This window comes from Thalassophryne amazonica, chromosome 5 (genome assembly GCF_902500255.1).
Source record: "Thalassophryne amazonica chromosome 5, fThaAma1.1, whole genome shotgun sequence".
Classification (NCBI taxonomy): domain Eukaryota; kingdom Metazoa; phylum Chordata; class Actinopteri; order Batrachoidiformes; family Batrachoididae; genus Thalassophryne; species Thalassophryne amazonica.
The window spans coordinates 54454038-54478789 of record NC_047107.1 but is presented as its reverse complement, the minus strand read 5'-3'; the positions used below and the strand labels follow the sequence as shown (position 1 = coordinate 54478789).

At 40.4% G+C, this 24752-nt stretch overlaps 2 protein-coding genes across 2 annotated transcripts in view; one reads left to right on the top strand and one right to left on the bottom strand.

Annotated features, from left to right (window-relative positions):
- The window catches only part of pik3ip1 (phosphoinositide-3-kinase interacting protein 1), a 33657-nt gene extending 31099 nt beyond the window's left edge, over positions 1 to 2558 (top strand). The window contains exon 6 of the mRNA XM_034170287.1: positions 1175 to 2558. Coding sequence (XP_034026178.1) covers positions 1175 to 1391 — 217 coding nt within the window. The 3' untranslated portion in view covers positions 1392 to 2558. The remainder of the gene's footprint in view (positions 1 to 1174) is intronic.
- Positions 1 to 24752, bottom strand: part of limk2 (LIM domain kinase 2) — an 82774-nt gene that overhangs the window by 14901 nt on the left and 43121 nt on the right. Inside the window, 7 exon segments of the mRNA XM_034170289.1 lie at positions 14069 to 14124; positions 14209 to 14383; positions 14843 to 14908; positions 15221 to 15277; positions 21220 to 21351; positions 22302 to 22388; positions 22531 to 22717. Of these exon segments, the coding sequence (XP_034026180.1) occupies positions 14069 to 14124; positions 14209 to 14383; positions 14843 to 14908; positions 15221 to 15277; positions 21220 to 21351; positions 22302 to 22388; positions 22531 to 22717 (760 nt within the window).

The window sequence follows — 24752 nt, the reverse complement described above, 5'->3', positions numbered from 1 at the left end:
GCAGGATAATTAGGCCGATATCGGACCCGATCTTCCCCTTCCGATAATCTTAAGGACGCCCCCACAATTGTGATGACGCTAAAGGAGCGCTCCGATTGCAAATCGGGGATATTCAACATGTGGGATTTTTTGGGCCCGATATCGCAGGGTGTTGTGTTCTCCAACCACAAACGAGTACGCAGCCTGCTGAATGTGACGTTCAGCCAATTAGAAAGCGAGGTGACGGAGCAGAAAATAAAATCAAAACAGCTGTTCTGACTTACCAGAAAGTGGTCGCGCTGTCTCCACTCTTAAAGAGCACCTTTTCTTTTTCTTTTTGTATCGTTTTTTCCCTCTGTTTTAAATAGTCCACAAAGTACCTCCGTTTGTTTACTCTGAAGTCACGTTTAATCTCTCGAGATTTTGCGAGATTTCCTGTCTGAACTGTAAATGTTCGTGTGTGAAATCTGTTCGTGTGTGGTGGTGTTGTTCTTACCGTGTGGCTGCACACCACACACTGTACGACCAAACCTGTTAGATCCATGATTTTTTTTATCTTCACGTGTGTGGTCTCTCAGGTTTTGGAAACCTAAAAAGACTGATCAAAATACAAGATCAAAACAAAGTCCCAGGATCAAAGTTTGCAAGATGTAAAGATTGAGCTCTTGATGTGGGTCTGCACACAAATTTAATCAGCTGTTCCTTGATTCAAGATGTACTCAACTCCCAAATTTCAGTGAAATCTGTTTGTCATTTTGAGGTATGATTTCTGAATTAATAAGCAATCTTGAATACAGATTCTCAGGAATAAAGATGAAGTATCAGGGATCAAAGGCAGGATGCACCCTTTCATCAAGGGCAAGGGAGCCAGGATTATAGATCAAAGGCAAGATCTGTATCAAAGTTCAAATAAGATCAAAGGCAAGATCCGGATCAGTGTTGAGACAGAATCAGGCCTTGATAAAAGCTGCACCTCTCCACCAAAATGTCATTCAAATTTGTCCTTTTGACATTCTGCTGGCTAATAAAAACTAAACCCTCTTGGCAGAGGGAATATGACTTGAAACTGGTTTGTAGGTTGCGGAACAGACCTAACAATAACCTCAGCACTGTAATGGAATTATGATGTATGATTTATTTTGAGGGCTTCAGATGAGTAAGTGCGCATGTGAATAATGCAGCCATTTATATTTAGGGGCCGAGACTTAAAAAAGCAGCATGAGCAGATGGTGTATGAGCGGGAGATGCAGAGAATCACCCTGCCGATGTCTGCTTTCTCCAACCCCACCTGCGAGCTGGTCGACGAGAACACCATCGTAATCACAGCTGAGGAAGAAGCATCCCCTGTGCAGGAGGGAGCAGAGGGTGCGGACCCCCTCATGGGCCAACAGGCCGGAACTCCAGGAGCATGAGAAGTCGTGCAGCTGCTTCAAGACAAGGATTATCTGTAATTGGACCAAAGCATTCCAGTCTTCTTTCCAGCTCCTTGAATAGCCTTTGTTTTAAAAGGTGTAAGCTGAGCAGTGTTCTTTACGTCCCCTTTGCTTTACACATCTATGGTTTTACATGTCACACACAGCAGATATGGGTGAGGGTGTTCATTACAACTGGAAACCATTGGTTGAAGGTTGATACAATGGTTTTTAACATCCTTATTTGATAAGCTGAACATGTGGATGTACTATGTCATAGCAGTACGAGAATTTATAAACGCAACAAAAGTAGTTCTTGGTCGGCAGATGTGTTTGGTAAAAGGAAAAAGTCAGAACCTTTTGGCTGTTTTGTTTTTGGTTTGATTCACAGAAGGTGTGGGTTATATACAGAATAGTTCCACTTGTACTCAGAGGCTGGGCCGAGTAAAACAGACGAGATGCACACATCATAATCAAGACTACTGTGACCACAAAAGTCTCCTCTGCCACAGGATGAAGGAAGATGAAGTAAATCAGGCCCACTAAAGAGGAGGGAACGCCTCCGAAACTGCCGTAGTATGATTCTTCAGAATGCAGCCAATTCAATTTTTCATTTAATCGTCAACAGGCCAATGCAATCATCGAGTGCGTTGGTGGGCGCTTTTCTTCCACAGGTTAAGGAGTGACAGGAACACAGAGTGCTCTCAGGAAGCAGAGATGGTTAGTCCTCAGGACAAAAAAGCACTGCCACAACACGGGTCAGAAAGCAGGACAGGCCTGAGGTCTGCTTTTGCACAACTGCGTTTTGAAACACTGACACACTTGGGTGCCTCGATTACATCCACACATTTGAGCTACATACTTATAACTCCTTAAATGAAAACCGGATTAGAAACAGTCCAAAGTTTAATCTTGTACAAACATGAACGCATGCAGTTACCTGCTGTATTTGCTTGTGGTGTCAAAGATATGTCTGAATATAGATGTCTTTGAAAAAATTGTAGCTGAATGCAACATTGTTTCTTGTTCCATGTAATCTTACTGTCGTTATTTTGAGACTGTGCTTATTTTTTTCTTTGTATAAGCTGTGTCCATCACTTGTTTGAATATTTGTATGATTAGCAGATTGTTGCTGCTAAGACTGAAATAAAACACTTTTTGTAGAAGCATTTTTATAGATGTTAAATTTATTTTTCTCATCTTGATAAATCTGTTGTAGACTGCTGCCCTCTGTTGGCATTTGTCAAGTACATTGTCAGAGCTGTTGGAAAACCTTTTCTGTTGGTACCTGTGACAATGACTATTTGTTCTTAGCTTTTTATTTTGAAGAGATCATCGGTGCATTTGGTCACAAATACTACATGAGTTTCAGGCAATTTAAGGTGTTGTCATTAACACCACAGTCAAAAATAGAAGAAAAAGTGCACATGTTAGTCACTTTTAGTTCACCAGAAAAATGTTCAAAAGTGCACATTAAAAAAGTAAAAAAAAAATGTAACTACCAGTTAAGTTAATGAAAATACCTTTAATGAAACAAAAATGCTTAACTTTTGAGGGTGAGATAGATCTAATTCTAACTGGCAACTGAAAAGTAGGTTAATTAGCAATAGGGTGTGTATATAAAAAAATTGATTGATTGTATATTTAAAATCCACCTTAGTTCTGATGGGATGAACTTTGGCACCAAAACCATGAATTAATAATTTCCCCACTAAAATGAAGCCTAACCTATCATGTCAATTTTATTTCCACAGACACACATATAGATTTTCCTCATTTACTTGAAAATATTTTACTGCTTTCTACAACGCATTTGTCTGCCCCAATATGTTATGTAATACTGATTTCTGTCAGCAGCTCCAAAATATTCCCGTCTTTATTTAGCTCTTGCCTCACAAACAGAAGGTCCTTGGTTCAAAAACCCTGTCAAACCCATAAAGACAGAAATATAGTTCTGTCTCGAGTCAAACGTCATTCTTGTACATGTAGAGTTGTGTCAGGACTTTGGGTGTAAAACTTGAACCAAATCAGCATGCAGATCCATGCAGGAGGAGTTAAACACAATCATGCAACACTGAAGAAAGCAAAACTGTGCCGTCAGATTTATTTAAGAAAAACTACAATTAATAAAAAGTGGTTACAACTGACAGTCAGTACCTTACATAATACTAACAAAAACCCTAATGCTTTGATTATTAAAGTAATGTCAAAATCTACAACTCTTAATTTCCCTGACAGCAAATCATTGAGGAGATATGTACACATACACAGGTGTTTCCTAACTATTCCAGTTCTGTACAAGGCAATGTTATGGTAAAGTCTTACATACTTACGACAATGCATGGAAAAAGGTGGCTCAAAGTCCAGAATGGCATAGGAACCCCCCCCCCCCCCAAAAAAGCATGATCATTACCTGACTGCTACTTTAACCAACTGTTAGCAAAATGTCAGTGGTAACTTGTGTTTATGCAACACTTCATTCAAAATCATACCAAAAATGACCACCCTTAACAACAAAAAAGACTGGTGCTCAAATTAAATATCACATTCTGCCATATCTTGGTGTGATGAAACAGTTTCTTTAGGTTTCTGTGCATTCCTTACATAGCAAACAACCAACTTAGGAGCTCCCCCATTAAAAAAAAAACCCACACAACAAAAAGGAAAAAGGACTTTCACATGTCACTCATCACATATTAAGATGCTCCTCTTTGTCAGAAGTAAGACCACAGAAAGGTACAGATCAACTTTAAAGGGCTGTAAACTTTGTCAAAACCCTGCACATCTTGTATTTTATTTTTCTTCCCAGAGCCAACACTGACATGATGTGCCCCTCCTCCACCCTTAGTGTTCACTTTACAGTTAATGGGTTCCACACAAGGACTCTGGTCCAGCTGTCTAACATGTCTGGGTCATGTTTTAAGGATTGGTTTAGTGCAGCAGGGGTGAAAATGTTGCGTTAAGGACCAAACAGCCAGGAGCGCTAAGTGCCATTATCTGTCACACTGGAACTGTCCAAACAGGGGGCTGCCAGGGTCGGCGGCTTGTCTGCGCTCTGGGTTGTGGAGACATCTTTGGGCCAGTGATGTTTATACAGATTGTGATGAAATTCATCCAGTTCAGTTGGCAGGGGGATCCCCAGCTCCTGGTTGAAGGACAGAGCATCAAACCAGTCCTCCAGCTTCTCAAAAGGTGGCCTGAGGACAAGAAACACACAGATGACTGGAGATTAAACAAGAATGACAAAGCTGACAGAAAACACGAGCAAGCAGTCTGGCAGAGGAGGTGTGCCCCTGCAGACTCAAACTGACACAGCACCTTAAGCTAAGCCCCTTTCATAATGGCGCAAACGTAGAGCTGCGTGTTGTGGCATACCATCTACACTGAGTTGAGCAGTTCTACACCCACTTTAGCAGCTCTATGCTGAGTTTTTGATCCCTACGCAGCAGTATGTTGAGGGCTACTTGCGTAGGATGAAGAATTTAAACATGTTAAATTTTTTTTGGCATAGAGCACTGAACACAAAAAACTAGTTTTAAGCAGGTCTGTGCAGCACAACGCTCCTGCACACATCCAAAAACTGAGTGCTGCCCTCCAGAGTGAATCAGCTGGAGGGCAACGATCACACAGCCCACAGCGCCTTTGGTGTGCTCAGAACAGGTAATCAAACCTCAACTCATAAATCCAGAAACAGAAACAGCAGGTTGGTTGCTCTCTCTTTCTTTCTCCATCTCTGTCTCTCTCTTTGTCTCTGTCTCTTTCTCAGGTCTGATCAAACCTGAATAAGCGCTGTGACTGTTGCTGCATGTCGGTGCGATCATCAGACGACTTGATTGATCAGGTTTGATCAACTCAGTGGACCTGATCAGAGCAACTGGAGCTTTAAAAGTTTAAAGAGTCACAGCGTTTCATTCATGGCAGCCTTTACCATAGCCAGACTCAGCAACATCTGTACACAATGAAAAATGATCCACCAAGACAAATAATAAATAAATACAATAATGCTAAATTACTCTGTTTCTGACATGCACCACACCGTGCAGCAGAGAACTGAGCGCACTTCCATAGAGGCAGAAAGTAGCAGCTATGGCTACATACGTGGCAGTATGCAACAGTAAAATCATCATGATACAGTCCACTGTTTTCCAAGCACAGTGATGTGTTCTGCACAGCCGACAGGAGTGAACTGAAAAAGAGTTGAATTGGTTTGAAATAGCGGCAAGGGCTACACGCGACTGTGCGCACACATTAAAAAGCAAACACGCAGCTGCAAGCAGATCTACGAATGCAACAACACGGAAAAAGGCTGAGTACCCATGCATTTCGGGGGTACTTAAACGAAACACAATGCTGTAATACGCAGCTCTGTGTTTGCGCCCAATGTGAAAGGGGCTTAAGACGCAGTTTTCCTCACTGGTCTGACTTACTATAAAAGAAATGGTAAGATGCCGCCTCACTCTTTTGGTTAAAATACACACATATGACCTTGGTTCGTAATATCAACTAGCATCCAACAATGAAAAAATATCAGATTTTTACATGTTACACTACCACTAGGTGCTCACCGGTTGTCTGGAATGAGGTCACACAGGCCACAGCCAGTGGAAAAAATGCTGGTGGACAGTCTTGTGGGAGGAACTTTTCTATGAATTTGGCCACATTAAACCAAAGTCCAGGGACCTGGGGAGGCACTCGGGATCTGCATAGACTTTCCGATGATCTGAATCACACCAAAAAGTATGAATAGGTACATAACAGTCAGGTGCCCAAATACAGACTATAAGTAGAAAGTGTTACTCAAATAAAAAATGCATGTGTGATTGTCATGCTAATTTGTGTATCAACTGAGCCAAGGGAATTTTTGAAATTATACTGAAAACAGCATGAGATTGACAGGAGGCAGCAAGATCAGCCATATCAAAAGTGTTGCAAGGTCAGTTCATCAGTCGATTAATCTCACAGCCTTAATTTATAATAATGTACTTCTCGATAAGTGACAAAATGGCACTGATACACACTAAGGGCCTGGTCACATGGCACACAGCCATAGCTGAACAAGAATAAAAGTCAAAACGTCAAATTGTCTGCGAAAGGTGGACGAATGATCCTGCACCTTCCCCATCACCAAAACTCTGCAAATCAAGAGCGCAAAAAGGACCTCGACACTTTAAACAAAATCAAAATGAAACATTCACGATGATGTGACAACAGCGGGTGTGAGACCGAGCACAGTCAGCCCTGTCCTCATGTCTGCAGCACTTGCAGTTGTGGGATTTGGTTGCCTTGACAACATGTGAGAGATGTTTGTCTTCACAACAACTTGTGTGCACATGCAGGCCAGCCACAAACAGCTGGAATGTGTTTGAATAGTTAAAGTAGTTGATAAAACGTTCTCACTGCTATTGTTTCTGTGTGACAACGTTGCTTTCGTCCCACACATGGATGAGACATCAGTGATACAAGGATTACGTTCAGCTCGTAGGAGCTTTAGTTACTGATCCGTTCAGACATCGTCAACCCTCGTGCAAAACGTTGGATTTTGGAGGTTGGACAGTCAAATGGAACACTGACATTACGGCTACGCGAACGATGAGGAACCGCAAGACAGAATTGAGGTTGTTGTCAGGATTCGTTCACATTTTTAACAGTTAGAAAAGTCTGACAAAACGCCAGCTGCAGGAACGAAGCTGGACAACGGTTAAACGATGCATCCGAATGTCAACAAAAGTCCAGATTTCTTGTTTTGTTTGGGCTTTGTTGTCCTTCGTTAGTGCCGTGTGACTGGGGCTTAAAACTGAGTTTGCTTTGCAGGGTAGCTACACTCATGAGACAGAGTGACGAGCTGGAACATGTGTACGGAGCTCAGAGTCAACCCACTGTTCAAACAAATGAGTACATTTAGACATTTTACCTCAGTAAAATGAAATTTGTTTGTACTACTCGGGAAAGTGCTGGCCCTGTGTAATGTGGGACAATAACTCCCCCACCTCTATCCAGCTTGCTGATTGTATATGTTAAGTGATAGCGTGGGAGCAGTAAAACAGATCACCAACATAAGTGAGCAGTGGAAAAAAGAAGCATGTCTGAACTGAATGGAGGTGCTGCACCCAAATTACATTTCACTGCTGCAATCAGTGACAGTCTTGCTTGCATTCTGCATTTTGTGTGCACATTAACATTACTAGCTGATCACAATGTCCTGTGCTGCAACATGTTTATGAACGCTGTTATTAAATTCTTTCGACTTCTTCTTCCTCCGAGTCTCCACAGCAGATCCAATATGCATCTGCAATATCTGCACATACAACCCCAATTCCAATGAAGTTGGGACGTTGTGTAAAATGTAAATAAAAACAGAATACAATGATTTGCAAATCCTCTTCAACCTATATTAAATTGAATACACCACAAAGACAAGATATTTAATGTTGGAACATTCCACAGGTGAACAGGTTAATTGGAAACTTTATTGTTTTTGTGCAAATATTTGCTCATTTTGAAATGGATACCTGCAACACATTTCAAAAAAGCTGGGACAGTGGTATGTTTACCACTGTGTCACATCACCTTTCCTTCTAACAACACCCAATAAGCATTTGGGAACTGAGGACACTAATTGTTGTAGGTGGAATTCTTTCCCCATTCTTGCTTGATGTACGACTTCAATTGCTCAACAGTCCAGAGTCTCTGTTGTCGTATTTTGCTCTTCATAATGTGCCACACATTTTCAATGGGTGACAGGTATGGACTGCAGGCAGGCCAGTCTAGTACCCGCACTCTTTTACTATGAAGCCATGCTGTTGTAACACGTGCAGAATGTGGCTTGGCATTGCCTTGCTGAAATGCAATGGAATGGACATACAATGGGTAAAAGAAAAGAAATTTCTAGGAGTCATGATTGATGAGATCTTACATGGAAGTCACACATAAATTACACAAAAGGAAAATATCAAAAGCCATTGCTGTTTTGCATAAAGTAAAATTTTTGTTAAATAGTTATGGTTTATTAACATTGTACAATTCATTGATTGTCCCATATTTAACTTATTGTGTAGAAATCTGGGATCAACATGTAAACATATACACAACCATTATTTATTCTGCAGAAAAGAGCTTTAAAAATGATTAGCAATAGTCATTTTAGAGATCCATCTAATCCATTATTCATTAAGTATAGGGTACTTAAATTCATGATTTAGTTGATTGAAAATATTACAAACAATGCAACAAGCTAATAAAAATACCTTACCAATAAACATTCAAAATATGTTTGAAAAAAGAGTAAGTAGTTATAATTTGAAAGGAATAGAAGTCTTTAAAAAACCAAGATTCAGAACCAAAGTAAAGGAACAGAGTATTGCAGTGAATGGTGTAAATTAGGGAACAACCTCAACAAGAAATCAAAGAATCAAGGTCGCTTAAAGTATTTAAAAATGTATTAAACTATTAAACTAGATTAAGTAAGTATGAATTCTAAAATGTAATGTGTTAATAATGTCTAAAATGTTTTAAGTCTAAAATGTAACCTGTTAAAAATGTAATCTTTTAAATAATGGCTAAAATTATGAAATACGTCAGTGGGTTGTGACAAAGTCTAAAATGTAATCTGTTAATAATGTATAAAATGTTTAAGTCTAAATGTAACCCGTTAAAATGTAATCTTTTAAATAATGGCTAAAACTATGAAATAAGTCAGTGGGTTGTGACAAAGTCTAAAATGTAATCTGTTAAATAATGATGCTTAAAATTGAAAGATTGTATTGTAAAAAGGGGCAGAAAATATAAGACTTGTTCTTCTCTCTGGTCCTTTTCATTCAATGTCTTGTAATATATTCATTTCTGCTTTTCTGTTTTTCTTTTAAATGAATGAAATAAATATTGGAAAAAAAAAAAAAAATAGGCAGGGACGTCCCTGAAAAAGACATTTCTTGGATGGCAGCATGTGTTGCTCCAAAACTTGGATGTACCTTTCAGCACTGATGGTGCCATCACAGATGTGTAAGTTGCCCATGCCATGGGCACTAACACACCCCCATACCATCACAGATGTTGGCTTTTGAACTTTGCGCTGGTAACAATCTAGATGGTTTTCTTCCGCTTTTGTCCAGAGGATACGACATCCATGATTTCCAAAAAAACAATTTGAAAAGTGGACTCATCAGACCACAGCACACTTTTCCACTTTGCGCCTGTCCATTTCAAATGAGCTCAGACCCAGAGAAGGCAGCAGCGTTTCTAGATGTTGTGATGTATGGCTGTCGCTTTGCATGGTAGAGTTTAACTTGCACTTGTAGATGTAGCGATGAACTGTGTTAACTGACAACAGTTTTCTGAAGTGTTCCTGAGACCATGTGGTAAGATCCTTTACACAATGATGTCAGGTTTTAATGCAGTGCCACCTGAGGGATCAAAGGTCACGGGCATTCAATGTTAGTTTTCGGCCTTGCCACTTATGTGTACAACCCCAATTCCAATGAAGTTGGGACGTTGTGTAAAATGTAAATAAAAACAGAATACAATGATTTGCAAATCCTCTTCAACCTATATTCAATTGAATACACCACAAAGACAAGATATTTAATGTTCAAACCGAAACTTTGTTTTTGTGCAAATATTTGCTCATTTTGAAATGTATGCCTGCAACACATTTCAAAAAAGTTGGAACGGGGCAACAAAAGACTGGGAAAGTTGACGAATGCTCAAAGAACACCTAATTGGAAACAGGTGAGTGTCATGATTGGGTTTAAAAGGAACATCCCCAAAAAGCTCAGCCATTCACAAGCAAAGATGGGGCGAGGATCACCACTTTTTGAACAACTGCGTGAAAAAAATCGTCCAACAGTTTAAGAACAATGTTTCTCAACGTTCAGTTGCAAGGAATTTAGGGAATCTATCATCTACAGTCCATAATATAATCAAAAGGACTATCAGAAGGTCTGGGTGGCTTTGCTTGAGCTGCTGCCCCTGCGACCCAACCTAGGATAAGCGGAAGAAAATGGATGGATGGATGTATTCTGTTTTAATTCACATTTTACACAACGTTCCAACTTCATTAGAATTGGGGTTGTAGAAAGTTCTCCAGATTCTCTAAATCTTCTGATTATATTATGGCCTCTAGATGATGGAATCCCTAAATTCCTTGTAATTGAACATTGAGAAACATTGTTCTTAAACTGTTGGACTATTTTTTAACACAGCTGTTCATAAAGTGGTGATCCTCACCCCATCTTTGCTTGTGAACGGCTAAGCCTTTTGGGGATGCTCCTTTTATACCCAATCATGACACTCACCTGTTTCCAATTAACCTGTTCACCTGCAGTCTGCCTCTCAGTAGGAGGGGTCTGGTTAGGTTTAAAACTCCAGCTTTTGTTGGCTTCTGTTTTGTTCTTCTCTACAAGAGTCAGACAGAAGTCAGACTTCCAGAGCAAGAATTTTAGCTGAGGAAGCTTCTGCGATTTTAAGCGAAACGTCCTCGCGTCAAGCAACCCAGTCCAGTCGAAGATTCAATCTTCTCTACAACCTGTTCACCTGTGGAATGTTCCAACATTAAATAGCTTGTCTTTGTGGTGTATTCAATTGAATATAGGTTGAAGAGGATTTGCAAATCATTATATTCTGTTTTATTTACATTTTACACAATGTCCCAACCTTATTGGGGTTGTGAGAATGAGCAGATAAATGCTGAAAAGCAGAGAGAATACAGTGCATCTGGAAAGTATTCACAGGGCTTCACTTCTTCTGCATTTTGTTGTGTTACAGCCTGATTCCAAAATAAATAAGTAAGTTTTATTTATATAGCACTTTTCTCAGACTAAGGTCACAAAGTGGTTCACATAATATAAATAATAAAAAAAAACAATGTATACAAATATAAAAAGTCAAGTAAATGAAACTAAAATGCCAGCTTAAAAAATGTGTCTTTAGTTGCTGTCTAAAAGCATCCACAGAATCCAGAGAGCGAAGGGAAAATGGAGTAAATATTTTTTTTCCCCTCAAAATTCTACTCACAATACCGCATAATGAGAATGCAATTTTTATTCTTTCTTCTTATTATTATTATTGCAATTAAAAATGCAGTCAGTTAATGCAGAAAGATGAATACAGCAATGTACAGAGACATCCTGTATGAAAACCTGCTCCAGAGTGCTCTTGACCTCAGAATGGGCTGACAATTCATCTTTCAGTAGGACAACTTCAGGACAACTCTGTGAATGTCCTTGAGTGGTTCGGTCCAGACCTGAATCCGACTGAACATCTCTGGAGAGATCTGAAAATGGCTGTGCACAGACACTCCCCATCCAGAGGAATGGGCAAAACTGCCCAAAGATATGTGCACCAATTTTGTGGCATGATATTCAAGAAGACTTGAGGTTGTAATTGCTGACAAAGGTGCATCAACAAAGTTTTAAACAAAGGCTGTGAAGACATATGTACAGTGCCTCTGGCAAGTAAAGTCATTTTTCCCCTCAAAATTCTAATCACAACCCATAATGGTAACATGAAAAAAGCTTTTTTTTTTTTTTTTTTTACAAATTTATTAAAAATAAAATAAAAACCTAAGAAATCACATAAATCTGAAGAGCGCTCTGGAGCAGGTTTTCATCCAGGATGTCTCTGTACATTGCTGCATTCATCTTTCCCTCAATCCTGACTAGTCTCCCAGTTCCTGCTGCTGAAAAATATCCCCAAAGCATGATGCTGCCACCACCATGCTTCACTGTAGGGATGGTGCCTGGTTTCCTCCAAACATGGTGTCTGGCATTCACACCAAAGAGTCATTCTTTGCCTCATCAGACTAGAGAACTTTGTTACTCATGGTCTAAGAGTCCAGGCACCTTTGGCAAACTCCAGGCGGGCTGCCATGTGCCTTTTCCAAAGGAGTGTCTTCCGTCTGGTCACTCTACCATACAGGCCTGATTGGTGGATTGCTGCAGAGATGGCTGTAATCCTGGAAGGTTCTCCTCTCTCCTCAGAGGTTTGCTTGAGCTCTGACAGAGTGACAACTGGGTTCTTGATCACCTCCCTGACTAAGGACCTTCTCCCCCATCGCTCCGTTTAGATGGGCGGCCAGCTGTAGGAAGAGTCCTGGTAGATCAGAACTCCTTCCATTTACGGATGATGGAGGCCTCTGTGCTCAATGGGCCTTCAAAGCAGCAGAAATACTTCTGTACACTTCCCCAGATTTGTGCATTGTCCTGTCTCAGAGGTCTACAGACAATTTCTTTGACTTCATGCTTGGTTTGTGCTCTGACATGCACTGTCAACTGTGGGACCTTATATGTAGACAGGTGTGTGCCTTTTCAAATCATGTCCAGTCAACTGAATTTACCTCAGGTGGACTCAAATTAACCTACAGAAACATCTCAAGTATAATCAGTGGAAGCAGGATGCACCTTAGCTCAATTTTGAGCTTCATGGCAAATACTGTGAATACTTACGTACATGCGATTTGTTAGTTTTTCTATTTTAATAAATTAGCAAAAATCTTAAAAAAAAGCTTTTATTATATTATATTATTATATTTTATTATATTATATTATATTAATTAATGCTAGAATAGAATTTAAAATTCTTCTTCTTACTTATAAGGTTTTGAATAATCAGGTCCCATCTTATCTTAGGGACCTCATAGTACCATATTACCCCATTAGAGCGCTTCGCTCTCAGACTGCGGGCTTACTTGTAGTTCCTAGGGTTTGTAAGAGTAGAATGGGAGGCAGAGCCTTCAGCTTTCAGGCTCCTCTCCTGTGGAACCAGCTCCCAATTCAGATCAGGGAGACAGATACCCTCTCTACTTTTAAGATTAGGCTTAAAACTTTCCTTTTCGCTAAGGCTTATAGTTAGGGCTGGATCGGGTGACCCTGGACCATCCCTTGGTTATGTTGCTTTAGACGTAGACTGTGTTTCATAATTATTGTATGGCCTTGCCTTGCAATGTGGAGCGCCTTGGGGCAACTGTTTGTTGTGATTTGGCGCTATACAAGAAAAAAGTTGATTGATTGATATTGTCATTATGGGGTACTGTGTGTAGAACTTTTAGGGAAAAAAATTAAATTTCATCTGTTTTGGAATAAGGCTGTAACATAAGAAAATGTGAAAAAACTGAAGCGCCGTGAATACTTTCTGGATGCACCGTACATTTGATACTTTTATTTTTGTATTTTTAATAAATTTGAAGAAAAAAACCCAACTTTTTTCATGTTATCATTATGGGGTGTTATGAGTAGAATTTGGAGGGAAAAATGGATTTACTCCATTTAGGAATAAGGCTGTAACATAACAAAATGTGGAAAAAGGTGAAGTGCTATGAATACTTTCCAGATGCACTGTACACACTTAAAAAGATTTTGCCTTTGTAAAGTTAGCGCGACTTTGCGTCTTCAAAATGACACTGTTAATGAGACCTAGTTTTAAATGGCTGAAGTGTTTTTTTCTTTGTATCATTTTTAAAATACTTGATTTATTCAACAGAGAACTAGGAGAAGCAAGACTGACAGCTTGAAACAATACAGCAAATTTTCCGTTTCTGTGCACAACAGTGTGATTTTCGTCTTGGCCGAGGTATTCCCTATGTTTACTTCTATTTATTGGAGCTTTTATGACACCCTCCAACCCAAAAAAAACCCCAAAGTGACATTCACAAGCTGTCAAAATCAAGGTTGAAACAGTTTCCTTACCTCACAAAGCACAATTCCAAAGGAGAAAATGTCCACCTTCTCATCATAGCGTTTACCTGAAACATCAACAGGAGGTCACTGACCCACTGAAATGATAATGTGCAACTAACATAGGTATATTCCTGTGACTGCCCACTCACCATTTAGCATCTCTGGAGCCATCCAGTAAGGGTTTCCCACTACAGTGTATCGTTTCTTGCGGTCGATTCTTCTGAAGACTCTCTTTTTACAGGAAGGTTTTTCAGGTGGAGTTTTAACTTTCTCTTCCACCACAAGTCTGGACAGTCCAAAGTCAGCAACAACTACTGTGTTGTCCTGCGTTATTGAAACATGACACTTAATGCTTCAACAAATTGAATTCATGTAAATTATATCAAAGAATTTAAAAACTATTTTCTAAATATTACTTTTTCTGTACACCATCACAAACTGATGTGTAGATTTTCAGCCTTAATTCAAGGGATTTGACAAAAATATAAAATAACCGTTCAGGAATTACATCCACTTTTATACACCATCCATTTTTAGAGACCCTATGTAACTGGACATAGCAAATATAAAAATTGCTAATACAAATAATCACTTTCTAGCCAGTTCTCTATAGACAAGTCAGGTGATGGACACATTAACACTCAATATTTAACTTGCCCCTTTGTTTGAACAGACATGGATGGCTTACCCAAACTTTTGTAATGGGAACAAATGTTATCCAAATTCAGTTACATAACAGTTGCACATGTCAGCTTATCTTAACTAGGCAATAATTTTACCTACCAGTTTAACCAAGCAGTTGTGAGAGTTGAGGTCTCTGTGTATGATGCTCATTGAATGTAGGTAAGCCTGAAATAAAGAAGCAAAAGTAATCCAGGTGGGGGGGAGGCCTCATGTGTGCTCCTGCATGCATGCGTGCGTGCGCACACACACACACACACACACACACACACACACACACACACACACACACACACACACACACACACACACACACACACACACACACTGAATTTATCAGTAATTCAAGTATTTTTATTGGTTGATACAGCACTGCAATAACACTGCACTCTGCAGCAGATTTATTCATGTTTCTGCAGCTGGAAGTTAGAGTCACTAAGACTACACCAACTGTTGTGCATTTGCAAGAGTCCAACTCACCATTCCAGAGGCAATGCTCCTCGCAAAGCTCACTCTTTGTTCCCATGGAAATGTATCCTGTTGTCCCAAGTGAAGCACATAATTAGAAATGAAAGTCCAATAAACTCTTCAACAGAAAAGTTGTGCATAAAGTGTATCCTATCAACACAATGAAGTAAGATTTGAAAATTGTTTTTTTCTTATAATCCTAATCCAAAACCTTAAAGGTGAAGTATTATCTGATACTGTAAGTAGTGGTACGTTAGAGGAGTATGGGTAAGCTTGCTCAGAAAATATTTAGAGTGCGGGTAGGGTGGGCTAAAATGTGACAAAGAAGAATTCCCAACAAGTATTTAGTTATTTGCATATATATATATATCACAGGCTCTCTAAACCCCATACAACTGGCTATTAATTATCATCCATCCATCTTCTACCGCTTAGTCCAATTAAGGGTCACGGGGGGCTGCCTATCCCAGCAGTCACAGAACGCGAGGCGGGGTACACCCAGGACAGGATGCCAGTCTGTCGCAGGGCCACAAACAGACAAACAAACACAGACACACCCACACACACACACCTTCGGACAATTTTTAATGACTCCAATCCACCTAACCCGCATGTCTTTGGATGTGGGAGGAAACCGGAGCACCGGGAGGAAACCCACGCATACACGGGGAGAACATGCAAACTCCACACAGAAAGGCCACGGGAATTGAACCCACGACCTTCTTGCTGTGAGGCAACAGTGCTAACCACTAAGCCACCGTGCTGCCCGCTAAATTATCATTACTACTTTTTTCTTCTCTTCTCTTCCTCTCAGGGACATGCGCACCAGGGGAAACCAAATCACACCCAGTTGTGATTGTGAAATATAAATTAGAATATGTTCACAGTCTGGCAGTAATCTGTGGTTTGGGTGGCGTGGATTGGCTGGCATGACTGGCTGGCACAACTGGTTGTAAAAATCCCTTGCTACAAACAAGTTAATACAAGTATGCAAGCATGCACTGGTGCTGTAAATAACTGCATCCATTACACCACATAACAACCCCAGGTCCTGGATGACAACCATCCAAGCTGAAAAAAGGTAGATTTTTCAATTAGAAATTATTTTTCTGTGTAATAATGCAGCATAATACAGCTTTCTATAACAAAAATCCACAAAAATTTAGAGACCTACTTAAATATCAGAGCTGAAAAAGAGTGTAAAAAAAACAAAAACACAAAAACAAAAAAACCCTCTCCTTATGAGGTTCCTAAACTGGATTTCAAATTTTCTATTATAAGGTGTGCTCATATGGAGTCACTGTGGCACTGTGACAGACACTCTTTCTTGCCAAATGGATTACTGAATTTTTAGATTTTAAGCATTTTATAAGTTGCTGAGAAATGTATATGGTGCAAAAAACAAAACAAAAACAAAAAAAAACTAGAGCACCAAGCTCGTAGAGTGCAAACCTCTGCCAACACCAATTTTCAATTCCACAAAATTGTTATCTTGGAAAAAAACTTTCAAGGTCAAAGTGCTGTTAGAAGTGGATTTAGAAGATAAATTAGAAGATTTAGGATTTAGAAGATAAATTAGATGTGATCAAATGCCAGGAGTATGTCTTTGGTTCATGATGCACTTGAATCAAAGTTTTTTTTGGTGATGTCAGGTTTTTTTATTTTCGACTTTTTTGGTTTCTTAATTCTTTTTCAGCTCATTTTCAGATAATGTTGGTTCTCTCTGCTATGCACAATTTGTCACTGCTTTTTGGCAATTGGTTTCCAATTGATAACTGGAAGACAGACAAACAGGCATAAAATTGGAACCTCCACCCAATTCTGGTGGAGGTAAATCCATAACAAAAAAATGAGAGTCATTGAGGCACTTTTGATTAGGATACAATGCGAAATGTACACCAAATGGGCTTTTCAATATTAACTTCAAATGGCCACAAAATCCACAATCTGGATCAAAGCCAGATCAAAGTATGTCAGGTGATAGTGATATACATTAATGAGGTTTTCAATGTTAAACTTAAATGGCCACAGGATCTATAATCTGGATCAGATCTGGATCAAACTTTGTCAGTCAATAAAGGATACCATCCTACACAAGTCTCTCAAATATGAAAGTAATTTGATCTTTTTTGACAGTTATGAATTTTTGAAAATTCTTTCAATGTTAAAGATTTTTTTAAGATTTTTCCTGACTTTGATCTTTGACCTTGAAAATTGAATCAGTAATTGCTATCAGAATATGATACAAGTTTTCTTCCACTGCTGTGCTGCACTTTGTGATGTCATTCAGTGAACTAAACTGAGGTAAGTGATTCACTGATTACTCAGTGCTACAAATGGGACCTGCACCCAGATGTTGTACAACAGCTGGCACATGTAGAGTAAACAAATGAAGAGCTAGACATGTATTTGATCAGGCACAAATATGAGTATCACTGATCCATATACTGCAGATCAGTCTGAAACATCCTTGACGTACACTGTGCACTTCTGTCGATAAAAGCAAAACATGTACTTCAGCTGCCATTACACACAGTGCGATGTTTGGACAGCGTTTGGATGAAAATGGCGAAACTGTACGAAATGGTTCGAAATTAGAGCATGAAACATCGCACTGACAGGCAGGCGTGCACAAACCTGGTGCAAGAGTTCGTGCACGTGCCAGTGTCTCTTGAGCAAGAGCAGTGCCAGGTGCAGCACATGGCACTGCTTATGTGATATATATATAAAAAAAAAAAAACACAGCCGATACGTGTGGAACCACATGGCGCCGCTTATGTGGTATATAAAAAAAAAAAAAAAAAAAAAAAAAAAACACCACACCCACTGGATGTGAACTCACGCCTTTCAAAAGCTCTGATTACCAGTCAGTGACTTTACCACTGAGCTACGGAGCTGTTCTCTGAAAGCTGCATCATATCAAGAAGAAGTATTACAAAAAAAAAAAAAAATTTAAATCACACACCATATAAAAACACCGCATTTATCAAGTGAGCAATACAAGTATGATCCATTCCGTTCCTCTGTAAATGACCCATGGTCACTGACATACAGTCACGAAATGACATGAATGAGAAGAAGTTCACTCGTCTCATTCATGTCCACATCTGTTGGCACATCTCCAACCGGCAACACGTCTTGTTGATGACGGCCACAGGACACCGCGTCATGTGGAAGATAACAAAAGAGCTCACGTGGGTGACGTGACAGTGAGATCGCCTGCTGCATGTTCTGATCTGACGGTCCGTTTCAACCTGGGAGCAGCCTATCCATGTGCGTTCTGTGCACGCACGCACTCGCTCGCTGCAGCACGTTGCCACAGTGATATATGTTTTTATTTATGTCCATCTGATAACAGCAAACAGACATATGTGCGTCACAGTGGGCAGTTGTTTGTTCATGTCCGTCCAAACACAGTACTTGGTGTCCCGCTGGACTGTCCAGATCCACAGATTTCCATAACTGCTTCAGTGGGAGGACACGCCACCTGTCAGTTCTCAGTGTGCACACCAAAGTCACACTCGTGTGGGATTTAGACAAATTTCTCTGCGAGTACGAAGGTGATTGTCTGCAGACTGTTGTTGTGCCAAGAGTGCAACTGGCCACACATTTTCTGAGTGCCATGCGAGTGGTGTTAGATGTTCGTGCATGTCACCTGGAACATGGCCGACACCTGCCGTGAGAGGATGTGATGGGTTCGCACAGCGCACACTTTGTGTTTCAGGCGCTTGTGTGCACATATATATATATATATATATGTGTGTAAAATACGATAGGGTTATCGCAACTGGCCCACCTTTACAGGTACTGTGGGCCAGTGGCATCGCTCTCTCCTCTCTTTCCATCTTTTCAGGCACCAGCACATGGCATGAGTTGAGTGGCTACCGCAGGTCATCAGATGGGCACCCTCCCTTCATTTGATGTTTCGTCAAATTAAGCCCATGACACATCGGGAGGGCTTGACAGCAAATCCAGCATCCTGGATCTACCCCCGCGGACCGCCACTCTACTCTCTGCCATTGATCCTTCCACAGCCTGGCTCTGCCACCTCACATCCCTATGAATCCAAATCCATGTGGATGCTGCCTCTGCCTGCCTGGTGATGTTGCCTATCAAGCGCTTCCTGGCTACCCGTTCAATTCCCAACTGCCCCAGCATCCTCCAAAGTGACTGCCCAGCAAAGCCCCTGCAGCCGACCTCTACTGGAAGGTTCCAGGCCTTCACCCGTTTTGCTGGCAGTCATGTAGCAAATACGAGGTCTCTTAGATAATAAACCGACCCTTTTATTTATTTTTTTTAACTATATGGCTTTGAATGACATGCGATTACACCAATCATGCTTGAACCCTCGTGCGCATGCGTGAGTTTTTTCACGCGTCGGTGACGTCATTTCCCTGTGGGCAGGCCTTGAGTGAGATGTGGTCCCGCCCTCTCGGCTGAATTCCTTTGTTTCACACGCTGCTCGAGATGGCGCGCGTTGCTTTATCAAAATTTTTTCTGGACCTGTGAGGAATATCCGAGTGGACACTATTCGAGAAATTAAGCTGGTTTTCTGTGAAAAGTTTAACGGCTGATGAGAGATTATGGGGTGTTTCTGTCGGTGTAAGGACTTCCCACGGAGCGGGACGTCCTGCAGCGCTTCCAGGCGCTGTCGTCGGCCTGTTTCGAGCTTAAAACATCCTAATTTAAGGCTTAATTCACCCAGGACATCGTGAGAGAACAGAGAAGATTCAGAAGAGGCCGGCATGAGGAATTTATGCGGACAATGTTTAAGGACATTTTTTTAATGAAAGACGTACGCGCAAATTCGCCGAGTCGTTTCCATGACGACTCGGCAAATCTGTGTGCGCGCAACAGGAAAAACACCTCCGTGTTGAAAACCATTTGTAGAATTCAGGCGGCTTTTAATGGCTTTCAACAAGTGAGTAACTGAGAAATTGTTTAACAGCTTGGGCATGTTCCAACTTGCCCGTTAAGATTTCCAACGGAGGTGTTTTTCCTGCCGCGACCCCCCGCGGTCGGGTCCAGCCCGACATGCGACTCTGCCCGCACGTTCTTTCATTACAAAATGACCGTTAACAATGGAATGTCCGAATAAACTCCTCATGCCGACTTCTTCTGAAAGTTCTCTGTTCTCTGACGACTTACTGCGTCAACAGAGCCTGAAATGTGGAAGTTTTCAACTTGAAACGGCAAGACGCTGCCGCCTCGAAGCGCAGATCGCCGTCAGGCGCCGTGGGCCATCCTTAAAGCGACACTACCAGACCAAAATCTCTCATCAGCCGTTAAAATTTTTACCGAAAACCAGCTGAATTTATTGAATGGTGTCCACTCAGTTGTGCCTTACAGTTTTGAAAAATTTTTTTATCAAACAAAGCAACAGTCTCTGAGCCATTCCTAAACAATGAAAAAAATCGACGAGCGGGTGGACGACTCCTCACTCAAAGACTGCCCACAGGCGAATGACGTAACCGACAGGCGTGAAAAAACTCTCGCATGCCCACGAGGGTTCAAGCATGTCTGATGTAATCACACGTGATTCAAATCCATATGGTTTTTGAAAAAATAATAAGGTCGGATACTTTTCTAATAGACCTCGTATATATATATATATATATATATATATATATATATATATATATATATATATATATATATATATATATATATATATATATATATATATATATATATATATATATATATATATATATATATGTGTGTGTTTTAAAATATATAAAAAAACAGACAGGCAATGCTGTCAGTGATGGTGAGAAAAACCCTGAATTTTGACCTTGAAACACTTTACACATTTTTTCCCCTCATACTACATCTTAGACCTTTGACATGCCAACAAGCCCACTACAGCACCAAAACCCAAAGTAGCATTTACTTCTTGTTAGCCCGATCCACCAGTCACAAACACGTCTTTGTAGAATCACTTAGATTTTTTTTTTAAGCTCTGATGTGTAATAAATAGGTTCAGAAGTGAATCAACTACTTCAACGCACCATGTCTCTGATGAAGTCCTTCAGAGTGCCTCCCTCAATAAACTCTGTTATCAAATTGAGCCTCTTGTCCTTGTACAGCACACCAATGAATTTCAAAACATGGGGATGATCTAGGCTGCGCATTACTTTGACCTAAACATCGGAGAGAGACAGAGGAAGTGAGAACTCAAGCAGTATGAATAGATATTCTCTAATCAACTTCCACAAAGTGATATGCAACCTACAAAAAACAAAAAACAAAACAAAAAAACAAACAAACAGAAAACTGGTGACATTTTAAAATAAAGGCACATCACTAGGCATTAGCTAATGCAGTACTAAGCATCAATAGTTAATTAAGCATTAACAAGGTGTTTAATAAATATTAATGTGTTAATATCGGTTAATGCATGAAGACTTAATGATTTACTTAAAAATTTTTAATGGCGGTATTATCCATAATCTATAAGTTGTATAAACTAATATCCTAGCTATCAAAAAACTGCTAATGAATGATTACTAAACAGTGGAGTCTTAATTCACTGTTAGTTCACATTTATTGCTGCATTAACTAATGTTAATTATTATATGGTACCCTAATTGTAAAGTACTACAAAAAAAAAAAAAAAAAAAAAAATCAGTCAAATTTGTTTTCAAGCACCAGAATCTTAGTTAGAAAATCTGGGTTTGAATCTTGGTGGAACCTTCTTGCAAGTTCATGACAAGTTTGGAAAATAACCCAAAGTGAGTAGAAAAGTACCAAGACCACAAAAACAACAACAACAAAAAACCAAAGCAAACAAATCACCCCCAAAAAACCGCTTGGGGTCTGGAGGGTTAATTATTTCATTTCATTTTCACTTATTTATATAGCACCAAATCACAACAAGGTTGCCTCAAGGCACTTCACACAAGTAAGGTCTAACCAACCCCCAGAGTAACAGTGGTAAGGAAAAACTCCCTCTGAGGAAGAAACCTCAAGCAGACCAGACTCAAAGGGGTGACCCTCTGCTTGGGTCATGCTACAGGCACAAATGACAAATTATGCACAGCTACATGTAAAGCCAGATGACATTTTTGTGACACTACTGCACAGTAGTGACCTCTTTAAGGAATGTTTTCTGGGTCTCTTCATCACAGCGGATCAGCTCCTTCATCACCATCACCTCTCCAGTTGCTTTGTGCGTTACCTGCCAGAGTGACAAAACCAAATATATTATGTAACACAAATCCAACTGCACATCTTTGTTACAACTCACAGGCAAGAAAAGCGAATTAAAAACTGATGTTGATAAATGATTTTTGCACATAGATTAGTTGTTACAGACTGACCTTGATGGCTTGTCCAAAGAAACCTTTTCCTAAAACCTCCCCATGGATAAGATCACATGGCCGGAAAATGCGATGAGAGCAGCTACTGGGGGATCGCAAAGATTCAGACCGGCCAATGTCTCGTGTGAGAGGAGGGTGCTCTTTAGGAGAACTTGGTCCAGGGGATTTACATGTACTATTACTACGCCTGGAAACAAGAAATTAAAATATCAAAATAGAAATTTTACACTTTTCTATGACCCTCCCAAACATGTACTGATCATTCTGAACATTTTGAATACCTTGGAAAATCTGTAGCTGCTGCAGTATAAAAAAATACAGCTGTATTTGAAATAACACTCACGATGAAAAAGGGAGTGGTCATTTTTGGGCTGTTTGTCCCAAATAGAGATTTTGGCACATATTCCAAGTTGCTCATTGGGGTCATATTAGTTTAGAACAGTTGAGTTATCCTCTCCTAAATGATGTGCACATGTCTCAGCTAGGTCCTCCAGTAAGGCCCTGTCACACCTTCCCGATTTAGCCAGCATATGCCAAACAACTTATTGGCATAAGTCCAGTAAGTTAAGGGAATGTTATTTTTTATAAGTTAGGAGCACGCTGAAGCTCGCTGATGTACGTCCTAATATGCTGAGCTCCTCAAAAAATTTTGGGCATGCTGAAAATTTTCAACGCATGCCAGCGTGTGACTCATATGTCCCACACATGCTGGAGATAAGTTGTAGGCAAGTTATGTGATTGTTGGCACATGTTTATTGTAATTTACTCATACGTTTAAATCCGTCCATTAATGCTGGCCACTGATTGGCTGATAGCTGCGGTCCTCATGCAGATCATGTGTTTCATTCACACATGGAGTAAATCTGACCTGTTCATTTCAGTCCAATTCACCATCACAGATGGACATAAATCCACATAAAGCTCCTGATTTTTGAAAATGACACCTGAAAATACTTTAATTCATGGCTGGAAATGCAGCGTTTTAAAGCAAGTCCCTCTTTGTTTTTTCTGCTGCAGGTGCGCTTCTCAGAGGATGCCCGTGTCTCGCTCTGAACACACAGAAGCGCTGCGATGATTTAAACTTTTAAAGCATCGTCGCTGTGGTGTGATCATTAGATGACCTGATCGATCAATCAGGGTGATCACACCTGTTTAATGCGTTGTAACTCTTTAGAGCCTCATCGCTGTGATCATCAGATGACATGATTGACCAGGTGTGGTTACGCCTGATTAATGTGCTGTTTAAACATTTAAAGCACCGTCGCTGTCAGTGATTACCACACTGAAAGATCACATAGCACTTCATTCAGATCACACCTGATCGCGGTCGACTGGTCTATGATGTCTTGATCAGCGGACCTGATCAGAAATCAACAGCGCTTTTAACATTTAAAGAGTCATAGCACTTCATTCATTCACGGCAGTGTTTACCACAGCCAGTCCACTCACCAGCGTTGTGTACACAGTGAAAATGGTTCACCAAAATACAAAAATGAAAATAAAAAAATAACAATGTTAAATTACTCTGTTTCTGACCTGCACCACACCGTGCAGTACTGACCTGAACCACTGGGTGGAAACGGGGCTGTCAGCATACACTGGATAATCGTCAAGGTGTGACAGGGCCTTTAAGTAGCATGGCCCAGACGATGACACACACACACACACACACACACACACACACACACACACACACACACACACACACACACACACACACACACACACACACACACACACACACACACACACACACACACACACACACACACACACACACACACACACACACACACACTTCTAGGACGCATCTCTCGCTCCACTCTCCTAATGCAAAATCATGATCTCCAGCATAGGAGGTGGGAGCGCTGACCAGTAGGCTAAAAAACCTGGGCTCCGGCCCTGTGGCCAGAGAGTCCTTTAAGCTGGTGGGAAGTGAGGTTTACTGACTACTATTGCACAGCCACTCCTTCAGGCCTCCTTCACACCTAAATGAAAATCAACATGCAATGCAGCCATAACACAAGCGTGATGTTTGCTGCATGTTTCAGGTCTAAACTTGGGAAATGACAAAGTATGACAAAGTCATTTGAAGCTACATGCAACTTCAGCCACACATGCTCCTAATTTCCACCATAATATTATTTCCTGTGACAAGCACAAGCATGTCCAGCAAGTGGCAGACTGGTACATTACCATACATAAGCAAAACAATGTTGCTT